General features: G+C 30.6%; 1 protein-coding gene and 1 long non-coding RNA gene across 5 annotated transcripts; both read right to left on the reverse strand.

Annotated features, from left to right (window-relative positions):
* Window positions 1-428: 428 nt before the first annotated feature.
* Window positions 429-4,101, reverse strand: LOC132931361 (uncharacterized). 4 transcript variants are annotated; one of them, XR_009662521.1, is made up of 5 exons: window positions 3,656-4,100; window positions 2,425-2,709; window positions 1,121-2,177; window positions 871-1,031; window positions 429-783 (listed from the first exon to the last, which is right to left on the reverse strand). It is a non-coding gene; the product is annotated as an uncharacterized LOC132931361 (long non-coding RNA). The 4 variants fall into 4 exon arrangements; XR_009662523.1 differs by having other exon boundaries at window positions 871-1,560; window positions 1,936-2,177; window positions 3,656-4,098; XR_009662522.1 differs by having other exon boundaries at window positions 1,936-2,177; window positions 3,656-4,085.
* A 1,518-nt stretch (window positions 4,102-5,619) lies between these two features.
* Window positions 5,620-6,381, reverse strand: LOC132931205 (uncharacterized). Its single transcript, XM_060997327.1, has 2 exons — window positions 5,896-6,381; window positions 5,620-5,718 (listed from the first exon to the last, which is right to left on the reverse strand). The coding sequence occupies exons 1-2, from the start codon at window positions 6,379-6,381 to the stop codon at window positions 5,620-5,622; spliced, it is 585 nt and encodes a 194-aa protein (XP_060853310.1).
* Window positions 6,382-12,385: the final 6,004 nt, after the last annotated feature.

Consider the following 12,385-nt stretch of genomic DNA (forward strand, 5'->3'; position numbering starts at 1 on the left):
TACTTAAAAATTGTAAATATATTATGTTTTTATTTATTTATTTATGGAATAAAAATATTCCAATTGCAATAACTGTGTTCAATTAGTATATATTTTTAAATCCTCATAAGTATATATAAAAGAAGAACAGGATTTTTTTTACGTTCCAATTTTGTGACGACACTAACTTTTTTCCAATTTTTTTTTCACAGAGATGTTCCAAATACTCTTCCTAAGTGTCACCACGTCGCCCGATTTTTCATTTTTTTTTTATCTGAGGGAAGGGAGAGGGAGTTTGTATTTAAAGGTTACGGTTTTTTTAGCGTGTCATTTAAATTATTTAACATTTTTTTTTCACAAGATTTTACCAAATAAGCCTACGAGTAAATGACTTATTATTACCAATTCAATTTTATTTGTAATTTCAGTTAAAAATATCATAAATTAAGTTAAATTATAAAAAAATATTATATATTTGCATAGGGTTTAAATACGAGTTTAATTATAATAAAAAAAAAAATTTATTTATGAATCAATTATTTAACACAAAACCGAAGCCTTGTTCAGCTATATTATATAATAAATTCTCGCATAATTATACAAAGTTAATAATTTGGTTCAAATATACATAATCTTTTTCAACTTGGGTTAATGTGCCTATAAGACCATCTCGTCTCACAAACAAACTTCTATTATTTTCTGTTCGTCATTAGATTTCTTCAATCGGCATCATTTCCATCTCTTCTACATCCCTTTTTATAACATCTTCCCACCACTTTCTTAGTCTTCCTAACGGTGTTTTACCTACATAAATACAAATATGTATGTTATTGTTTTAATTATAAACCAAATAGAACTATAATAAATTGTAGTAAATAATTATGCTCATACTTCGGAGTCAGTATTCGCCACTTATGTATACTTTAACCTAGGTTATGTTTATTTTTAAACTTTAGCTAATCGGAATGTTGTTCGTATGGAGCCAGGAGTTCACGAGCGATCAAACATTTATATTGATAACTTAAATTTTCAATACTACAGCCATAATGAAACTGCAAACAGAAGGTTAAATTTAATCATAAAATATAAAATAATACATTGGGGTAATTTAAGTATATAATTATTGATATTTTACTATTACCAGACAATTGAGATGCACAAATTATTTCAATTCACAATGTCGAGGTAGAGGCAGCACAAAACTAGACAATAGTGATTTCAAGCTATTAAGACCTCATACATGTGCTCCACTACGACATGTAGAAAATAATGACAACCAAACGGCTTTAATTCGTTCATTAAGGCGGAGATCTACGAGAGAACAAACTAATATACGTTCAATTTATAATGACGAGATTCAGAGGTATCTACTTTAAAGAAATGTTAACATATTTTAACCTGTATACTATACATAATATTCAATAATTAGGTTTCCAAGAGCAGCAGTGGCATATACTTTTTTGCAAGCAGCAAGGATGATGCACAGAGCGAGACGTGGGCACCAACCATCAATACCAAGTACAACGAGAGAATGGGGTGGTATGATAAACTCTGAAGAATGGAGGCAGAGATATTTGAATACTATTGGAAACCGTAAGAATTATATTTTATTAATTATTGACAATTTGTAAAAATAAAAATGAATGAATTAAACATTTTTAATTAATTATAACATGTATATTATTTATTATTAGAGACTAGGTTTTATCAAGGTGAATTAATTACTGAAGGTTTGTTTTATGGTATTATATTCTTCAATACTGAAATAGTAACAACATTAAGGCAAAATAGCATAACAATAACAAATGTGGCAATAGACGGTACTTTTAAATGTCTTCCCAATCATCCCTCTGATTTGCGTCAACTACTTACAGTACACATTATATTTAATAATATGGTAATAATATATTTTGTTTTAAACATTTTTGTGGGCTTAATTATTTTAAATTAACATACTTGGAAAATTTATAATAATGTTTATAGAGTTTCCCAGTGGTTTATGCATGCTTAACTCGTCACACACAAGCAGCGTATGCATGTGTTATGCAGTACGTTTTAAGTCTTCATTTACCCAATTCAAATGAAGTACCAGTTCAAGTCATAACAGATTTTGAAAGTGGTCTTCGGAACGCCATAAGAATAGTATTTCCTGAATGGCAACAAGTGGGTTGTTCTTTTCATTTCAATCAGGTAATAATCTGAAATACTTCCATTGTATTATTTATGTTCATAAATAAGGTACCTATATTATAGCAGAATTTTATACTATTTTTATACAGGCTGTTTTAAGACACATACATCAAATTGGTTTAAGGAATGCTATTAGAACAAATATTACTAGTAGAAATATAGTACGCTTGGTAATGGAAATATTATAAGAAATATAATATGATTAAATTATACTATATATTATATTATTTTAGTTATTAGCTATTCCACACCTACCGGCAAATGGACACAGATATCCCAATATTAGAGGATTTTCAATTGCTGATGGGTTGATGATGATCAAGGCGATTGCGATAGAGCAGCAAGTATTTGAAGAACTACGGCCAGTTTTTAATTACTTTGATCGTTATTGGATGGGTGTGGTTGGTCCAGAAGGATTTTCTGTCCACGGATTTAATCATCGGACAAATAATTTTGTGGAGTCATTCCATGCGTCATTACTTGGGTACTTGGGAGTTCATCCACCATTATGGACATTTTATGGTAAATTTTTTTGAAGCACTTATAAAAAAATCATAAATAATATTGGTATATTTAATATATTGATATATTATACTATAAATATTAGATCTAATCCGAAGTGTGGAGAACACAACAAGGTTGGAGCTGAGCCAAATACTAAATGGCCAACAAGTAAGTTTAAAACATGGTAATAAATATATTTTAATAAGATCAAATAAAATTAACTATAATCATAATAATAAACTAATAACTTTCTTCTAAGTGTGTCTAGTATACCTAGTCATTGAGTAGGTCAAATGAATGTGTACAATTTAAATTCAATGATAAATGATTAAATATAATGAAAAAAGATTCTGAGTGGAAATGGTCTAGCTCTTGGTTTTTTCCGATAATTTAAAAAATATTGGCCAATATAAACTTTTGATAAAAAAAACCATCATTGTAAAGTTAAATACATTCATTGCTTCACTCGGAATTTAAAATAGTAAATAAAACTTTATAAAATTCAATATATTTAACTATGTTTGTACAGGTACGAAGAAGATTTGTTTCATCTAGAAATAGAAACAATATCGTTATAGAGAACGCATTACAAGACATTTTAAATGGAGGTGATACAATGATGTTTTTAAGACGAGTTGCATCAGTCAATGAAAGCTATATAAATAACACCTTAGGCCATGATGTCCACAATGTTGATGTGGATTACCCACCAATAGGTATCAATATATTATATAGGTTTTTTTAACATGTATTTTTAATCATTTTCACAACTACTTATTGTGTCAGTCAACTACATTGCATTGTATTTGAATTAATAAAAAATAATAATTGCAGTTTACACTGTTGATTTATTGGTTTAACTTAAAACCAATAACAAATAATTAAGATTTAAGAATAAAACTAACATTGAGTTTTAATAAAAAAATAAAAATATTTTTTATTTTGCATGTACAAAACTTAGAAAATATTTATGATACTTTACCTTTAGATGCTCCAGTTTTTCCTGAACCATTGGTTGATGTTCCAGTACTTCAGGAACTGCCAGTAGCTATTATAGCACCTGCTGTTGAGGACCCTACAGGTAAACAGTTAAAAAAAAATTTAATTTAGTATGATAGGCACAAGTTTCATTTTGAAAATAATTTTTCAAAATACTTTCGCTATTGCTACTAAGTTATGATAATTGTAGTTATTTTCAAAATATGATGTAGGAAATGAAAATGCAACACAACAGATACAAAGGCCTAGATATAATATGGCAGAAGTATGGAGAGAATTTTACAGAGAACTGGAAAATGAGGATGGTATAGTAGTGTTTAACTATATTATATAATAAAAATGAATTGGATTTTTATCTAGATTTAAATTTTAGATGTTGAAGTAATTGATGTTATTCAAGAACTACCAGCACCAGCAGTACTTGCAACTATTTCTACAGACACACCAACACCTATAAATAATGACAATGAAGGTAAAAAAATAATTTTTATCTTTAATTGGATGCAATAGATTCAAGACACAAAATAGACTTGTCTTAGGAACTATATTAACTATTCAGATACAAAATTGATACAAACTTAGTATCTGAAAATATAAATATTGAGAAAAAGTTGTGTCCACATTTATTATACCTTTCTTCTAAGTAACGCATAACATAACAAGTTGTATATGTAGTATGTTTAGAAAAATCAATTATACTTAGTTATTTTTAATACTAGAGACTACTAGTAGAGTTATTGATCTATATTCAATTTAAATACAATAATTTTATTCGGCTCACTATAATAGTAAAACGAATTCTTTACATAACATTTGCTATGTTCTGTGTTAGTAAGGCAAAAACAATAGGATATAATATAGAGATGATGGGTACTATGTTCTAATCATCAATTTTTTTTTAATTATATTATTACTAAGAAAGCTGTATAACTTTAAACAAGATGATATCTTAATGTTATTAAACTTAGTTTTGTTTAATATGTGTTTATAAAGGTGAAATAATTTTGATTTATATATTTATAGTGTAGGTATTATATAAAAAGTATCAACATGGTGAAAAGGGGAAATTGTTATTGTTATATATATTATCAGTTATCATTAGTGTCAATTTGAATATAATATACAAACAATTGAAATATAACTATTTTATTTTTCAGAAATTACTGTAGAATTGTGCATTATATGTTTCAATGATGAGACAACTGTCATATTAAGACCTTGTGCTCATCAATTTTGTAATACCTGTGTAATTCGACTCATTCAAGAAAACATGAATAATTGCCCATTGTGCAGAACATTTACAATGGAATATCAAGGGATAATAATGTAGTAGAGTAGTAATTATAGTTTGTTATATATAAAATAGTATATGTTATACAGTATGTTTTTTTATATTATTTATTTTATACATGATATTTTTATGTAAATATTTAAATATTACCTGTGTTAGGTATATTATGAGTCTACTGAGTATACTCGTTGACTCCAAAAACCGCACACTTTTGATAAAATACAGGACAAAACCGCACATTTTTGGTAGGTTAAAACCGCACACATTTAATAGGTTAAAACCGCACAATTATAAAAATTGTCGTATCCAAAAACCGCACAGTTATGACTTTGACCCCAAAAAGGTCGATAAACAAAAAACGCATATGTATATGTATAATTCATAATTTGTAATTCATAATTTAAATCAATAATTCATATTTATAATCTCATAGTTCAAAAAAATGTATTTATTTAAAAATTGTATACCTCTAATATTATGAATTAATGTCAACTTAAACATGTGTATATTAAATAATTTAAAATATTAATTAAAAAAAAAAAAAAATGTAAAACTAAAAATTTATAGGAATTTCAAAAATTTAAAATATTAATTTAAAAAAAATTTATAGGAATTTCAAAAATTTAAAATATTAATTTAAAAAAAATTTAAAACTTTCAAAGTTTGATTGGCTGAAACCGACTGCCGACGTTTTTTAAAAACTGCATACGATCTCCGTCACGTAAAAATACTTCCCAAAATTGAAACAAATACTCCTAAAAATAAATACAATTTAATTAAAAATCAAAAATATTATTATTATGTACCTATTTACTAACTTGTTTTTGTTTTTCAATTGGACGGATTATATTTTGAATTCCCTTATGGTACTGGTTCATACGTGTCACTGTATCGATATGAATATTTCTTAAAACATCAATAACCATAAATACAGATGGATTCGGAGAATAAAATTCAGAATTAAACCCTTGGTGAAATCTTTCAGCTCCATTCGTAGTCCTTGTAGTTATATTTGCATTGATTGGATGGGTCCAAATTTCCATTGGGAATTGTCCTTCAATGTAGGTGTTAAGAATGTAGTCTCCAAATTCAGAACATGCATCTTGTGGACATATGGACATTAAATCAACGAATGCATCAGTGACTTCATGTACTGGTAAAAATGGTAATCCAAAAAACATTTTTAGCCACTCACCAGTTTCATTTTGCTTAGCATTATATGATTGTCGAAGGTTATTCTTTGATTGGATTTTCCGCCATAAAGCTTGACCAAAGTGGAATCTACAGCCTTTAACTGTTACTCCAGAAAATGTGCTTTGCACAGCCGTATGAGCAGCTATCTCAAAATCGAGATGGATAATGTTTATATTTAAAACTTGTCTTAACTCCAAACATATATTTTTAATATTGACCCACATTTTTAAGTAACACGATTCAGTTTTAGAAGGTAAAAAACAATGTACTAAAGGAAAATAATAATTTCTGCTCCATCCGTGTATAGTATACAGTTGATAAAAATACTTTGGTTTGTATGTAAAAGTACCGTCAGCCAAGTATTCATCACAATGATTACATAAAAATTCAATATTTTTTTTACACGTAACAATAATCATTTCATCTTGTTTATACACGAAGGTCATTTTTTCATTTTGGCAGGTTAAAATATCGCTATTTAAAACAAAGTTTAGAGCGTCCTCCAAATTTTTCGGTAAATTTGGTAAAAGTTTCCTTCGTTCATTATATATCGACTTCCTTATTAAGTTTATGTCATTGCTTCCTATAACTGCATTATTGTCTATGGATAATACCTCTTTCCGTATTATTTTTCGCGGTCTTTCATAAATGTCATTACAAGCCTTGCGTTTACATACATTACGTACCTCTTGAATTTGAATTTTCACAGTATCCACCTGTTCATGTTTGTGTGTGTTATTTATTTTTAATATATTCTTCAATTGACTGCATGTTGTAACTGAGGATGTACAATTTTTAATAAAACACCGCCAAACAACATTTCCACTAATATTAACTCGACATTTTCGGTATTTAAAATCGTCAAGTAATAAGCACTTTCCCCCTTTATTACTTTCAATAATTTTAAAATCCATTATACAAATTTAAGATATCAACGTTTTAATACTAAATTATAGACGTAGGTACACTAATCGAATCGAGACCGCCTAATAACGAGTGACAACTAAATACTTGATTATTGAATAGTACATATCTTATAATCTTATCTTTTCACTATTATAACTAAAAATAGTGTGCGGTTTTAACCCACTATAAATGTACGGCAATTTGTATACAATGACCGATAAGCTGTGCGGTTTTTGGCTATCGACCTTTTTAGGGTCAAAATCAAAAGTGTGCGGTTTTTGGATGCAACCAAAATATTACGTACGGGCCTATATGCGGCCGCGATAATATCGGTCAATGAACTTGAGTACGCGCGAACGAAAATACATCAAATAGTACAATCGAAATTTTTCGCGAACGAAATAAAATGTTTAAAAAATGGTAAAGGTATATCAAATAAAAGCAAGTTGTATTTATTAAACCCTTTTTTAGATCAAGATGAAATAATAAGAGTTGGTGGAAGATTAAATAATGCAGAAAATATGCAACGGGATAAAAAAAATCCGATAGTACTTCCAGCCAACACTCATTTCACAAAATTAGTATTTAGTCATGAACACATAAAATTACTTCATGCGGGACCACAAGCACTATTAGCATCCGTACGCGAAAAATATTGGCTGTTAGGTGGACGAAATGTTGCAAAAACAACAGTGCATAAATGTATCTCGTGTTTTCGCACTAAGCCAGCTACATATCAACCTATCCTAGGCAATCTGCCTGCCCCGCGAATAGAAGTGGCAAATCACGCCTTTTTAACGAGTGGAGTAGACTTCGCTGGGCCGACATTAATTAAAAATAGTTTAAGACGAAATGCACCGACGTCGAAGTGTTATATATGCGTGTTTGTCTGTTGTTCTCGAAAGCCGTGCACATTGAGTTGGTTGGTGACTTAACAACGAACTCGTTTTTGGCGGCACTCCGGCGATTTTGGGCCAGGCGTAGTATTGGTAAAATAATATACTCTGACAACGGAACAAATTTTGTAGGAGCAAATAGACGGTTAAAAGAGTTACGTGATTTATTTACATCTGAAATACACAAAAATATGATTTACCAGTGCGCCGCCGAAGTGGGAGTAGAATGGAAATTCATCCCCCCTCTCTTTCCCCATTTTGGAGGGTTATGGGAGGCAGCGGTGAAATCTATAAAAGGGCAATTGCAAAAGACTTTAGGAACAGCATCTCTTACTTATGAAGAAATGAACACAATATTAGTTCGAATCGAGGCATGTCTAAATTCGCGGCCTATTACACCTTTGTCAAACGATCCATCCGATCTAAGTGCTCTTACCCCAGGTCACTTCATTATCGGAAGATCACTGACAAGTTTACCGGAACCTGACTTAGTAGACATGCCGACTAATCGTCTCCATCGATGGCAAAGAAGCACTCAGTTGTTTCAACAAATTTGGCAGCGCTGGAGTAAAGAGTACCTCTCACAACTACAGGGCAGACAAAGATGGCCTAAATCCAAAGGTCCGAAAATAGAAGTGGGTGCTTTGGTTCTTTTTAAGGAAGACAATTTACCACCATTACGTTGGAAATTAGGGCGAGTTATGGAGGTATCCACAGGCAAAGATGGAGTCGTTCGAGTCGCTAAAGTTAGGACAGATCGTGGAGTATTACAGCCAGCCGGAAGGATGCTATGCCCATTACCTATATATGATTAACAAATTAAAAATAAATATATTTATGGTACTTATATTGTATTTACATAATTATCATGTTTTTGTAAATTATTATTATTATTAACTTTTATTTTAAATGTATATTCTTATTTATAATTATGTATTTGTGATTTTACATTGAGTGTAAAATGTCGGGCGGTATGTTCGGAACACCGATAACTAATATTAAATTTAAGATATCATATTATAACAACAAAATGCGATACGGCCGTTGTTCGTCGATATCTCGATTTAATTTCAGTTATACGTGAGACCGCGACGATCAACGGTCAATAATCGTCGTCAAAATTGACGTAATTTATACTCAGAATCAAAGTGTATTAAATTGATTATATATATCACTTAAATTGTTAATTTGTATAATTCTCTTTATTTATTATTAATTATAATAAATAGTCCTTTACACCATAAAGGAATTTGTAATAAACAAAGGATTTTTATATATAATTATAAAAGTGCGAACGTACGAAATAAACAAAACAATTTTTGTATACTTAATTTCTCGTTCCCCAAAAATACAGAGGTCTTTAGTTAATATTCTTTGCAATGAACTGCGTGGAATACTCAACTGTTATGACCGTCGGCGAATTGATTTTCCTGGACTCACTGTTACACTTTGTTGCACAACTGCGATTTGTTGTGCATTGCGTTGAGTGCGATTTCGCCCAGGTGACTTCACAGTAGCAACAGAACCAGTTGTTTCGAACTTTTTTATCAGTCGCAAAACTGTAGACTTATTGGGTGCTTCATTTCTTCCGAAAATCGCCTGAAGTCGCCTTACCGTCTCAGTCCCACTTTCATAATTTTGATAATAAGTTTTCACGATCTGAATACGTTGTTTATTTGTAAACCGCTCCATGATGACTGAACCAATACAGAAAACAACAACTGATTATTAAATCGGAGTAAAAATAGATACTAGAAACGATAAAACAGGGCTGCAAACACAATATTTAAAAAATGGCGGAAGATTCAAAAGTTGCGCACTTTACTGGACACCCTTCGTTCTTAGCATTAGCGGTACCCGATAGAATAATAAAAGTAAATGCATTAAAATTGTGCAAAATATATGTATACGTCCACATAACGACAAAAAATGTTTTGGTAAGAAATGTTTCAAATGCCATAAAGCCCATAATACAATGCTACATTTAAATTTAAGCAAAGACAGCGGAGAAAATACAAATAATACGACGACATCAACGAATAATAATAACGGTAACGTAAGTCGCTCCGATAATGAGAACACAACAGTTATAGCACATACAACAGTCACAGCGGCCGCGGCTGCGTCTGATAACTCTGATAGCAAACACGTTATGTTATTCCCCGCCGTCATAAAAGTGTATAATAATAATGGGAATTCTAAATTCTGGTTTTTGTTTTTTAATATGTATAAAAACAACATTCAAATTTTGTAAACAAGTAACAACATTTAGGTAATAAAAAATATATAGGTATTTACATATTAAACCTAATCTAATATAATATGTTTAATATATATTGTCTATACAACTATACGAGTTCAGTAATTTTACCTTAAAACTATTTCATACAAATCCAAATGAACAAAATCAAGTTGATATCCAAACACGTAAAATAATAAGGAAGGAGAGGTAGGTTTTTGAAAATTATTCTCAAGTATACGTTTCCAAAATTCCAAAATTAAAATTCAACAATGTTCATTAGGAAAAAAGAAAAAATACAGTTTCCAAATGTTTGAGCTACCTTGTTTAAATTTAGTTCGTATTTCACTCGTCCAGACATACCGAATTTAAATAATATCGCCCTGTTCTTATTTGTTTATTTTTTCCGTATAAAATGTGAAATAACTTACAGCTGTACGAAATTGTATTTCTTCTTATTGTTGCGTTTGTATTATTAAAGCAAACATAATAAACATTACTTTTCCGAGTACTTATTTGACACGCCTTGCAATAGCACACCCGGACGGCCGTACGACAAAACTACACATTAATATCAACGGATAAATCTCCATTCGTTAGTATAATAGTAAGATAAATCGATTTTGGAGTTTAGTGTATAAATATATTTCAGTAAACGTACCTTCTGTCGCCACTGACAATAGGATTACGGAATTTCACAAAATTGAAATATGGTCCAACGCCAATGTCGTGTAAATGACAAGATTGTTTAGGTCGCAAAATCGAACAAAACCCCCTAAAAAATAAAATATATTTTACGTTTATTTTATAAAAATGTGTCAAGTGGCGTAAATACGGGGGTTGCACGACGATGCTATAAAAATAATATATTATTCGAATAATCGATTAAATAATCGCACAGCCCTACCTGTAATATATTGAGGTCATTAATCGGGATAAAAACTATTCTATCTTATGACGGAGATAAAATTACACACATTGATCATAATTTCATCAAAATCAGTTGAGTAGTTTCGGAATGCATCGAAAACATGTATATGTGTAATTATAGGTATACAATTTATAAAATGTACACGTTTATTTTAATTAGTAGATAACTCTGAGGTTTTTTAACTTAGAGAAATGCTATTGCAATAGAAACCTTTTCCGTGATATACTCACTTTTTAGTTTAAAAAAAATATTTGATAAAGTAGTTCCAGAGTTTACCCTGTACAAAGATTTTTATGTAGTTATATATAATATATCGTAGATATACGTTAAAAAATTAAAAATATTAAAGATAAATGTAGTAAATGTGTATTTATGATTTTTTGTTATTTGTAATAATTCATATAATAATAAAACCCCATTGAATAAACTATAATACTTTGTTAGATTTTTTTTATAGAAAACCGTAGACAATAAAATCATAGAAGTATGATGATTTTAAATAAAATTTAACACGGATTATTGACGAAACGATGAATGAAAAGACGACTAAGATTTTTTGATATATCAAGTTTATTTAGAACAGTGAAAAAAACTTTAATTTATAATGTTACACAAAGTGTACAAAGGTTTTATGAGGTGCACTGACAAGACGACAGGGAAGGGTACTTATCAAATGGTGTGTCAACCAATGCAATACCGGAATTACTCTAGCTATTGCACCACAGGGCAGGTGAACTGATCGATGCAATGCCACAATAATTCAGACTACTACAACATTGACCGATTCACAAACCGTCCAATAAATTGTGCGCCGGTAAGTTGTCTTTCCTATTCCGGTAAGTCTGCCCGGGGCGGGTCTTACTATACGAAGTCGGAAAGACTGGGAATAAATAACAGTGGTGGGGGGGGGGTTCACCACGCCTTTTATAACTGGTTTATCAGCGATTACACCGGGTCGATCTGTTACCAATTTTACGCGGCCGGTGCCGTGTTCTGTTACTGATCATACGCGGCCGGTGCCGTGTTCTGTGACTGACATATATTATGCAGCCGGTGTCTCACGCGCTCAGTGCCGTGTTTTGTTACTAACCATACGCGGCCGGTGCAAACGCATATCTTTGCACCTGCTATATATTGCCAGGGGGTGCAACTACACCGGTGGTTGCCGTAGCATAGTCAGAGCACACGCACCCTCTTTCATGCACATAAACACAAGATACATTGAGTGCTGAAAGAGAAAAAACGTAAAAAAAAAG

This window comes from Rhopalosiphum padi, unplaced genomic scaffold (assembly GCF_020882245.1).
Source record: "Rhopalosiphum padi isolate XX-2018 unplaced genomic scaffold, ASM2088224v1 scaffold1, whole genome shotgun sequence".
NCBI lineage: Eukaryota > Metazoa > Arthropoda > Insecta > Hemiptera > Aphididae > Rhopalosiphum > Rhopalosiphum padi.

Excerpts from the sequence above, each read along its gene's own strand:
- LOC132931205 (XM_060997327.1), bottom strand. The coding sequence starts at position 6,381 with ATGTGGGTCAATATTAAAAATATATGTTTGGAGTTAAGACAAGTTTTA. Across the intron at positions 5,719-5,895 it reads TTTATTCTCCGAATCCATCT|GAGTATTTGTTTCAATTTTG; the intron begins GTATTTATGGTT and ends ATTTATTTTTAG.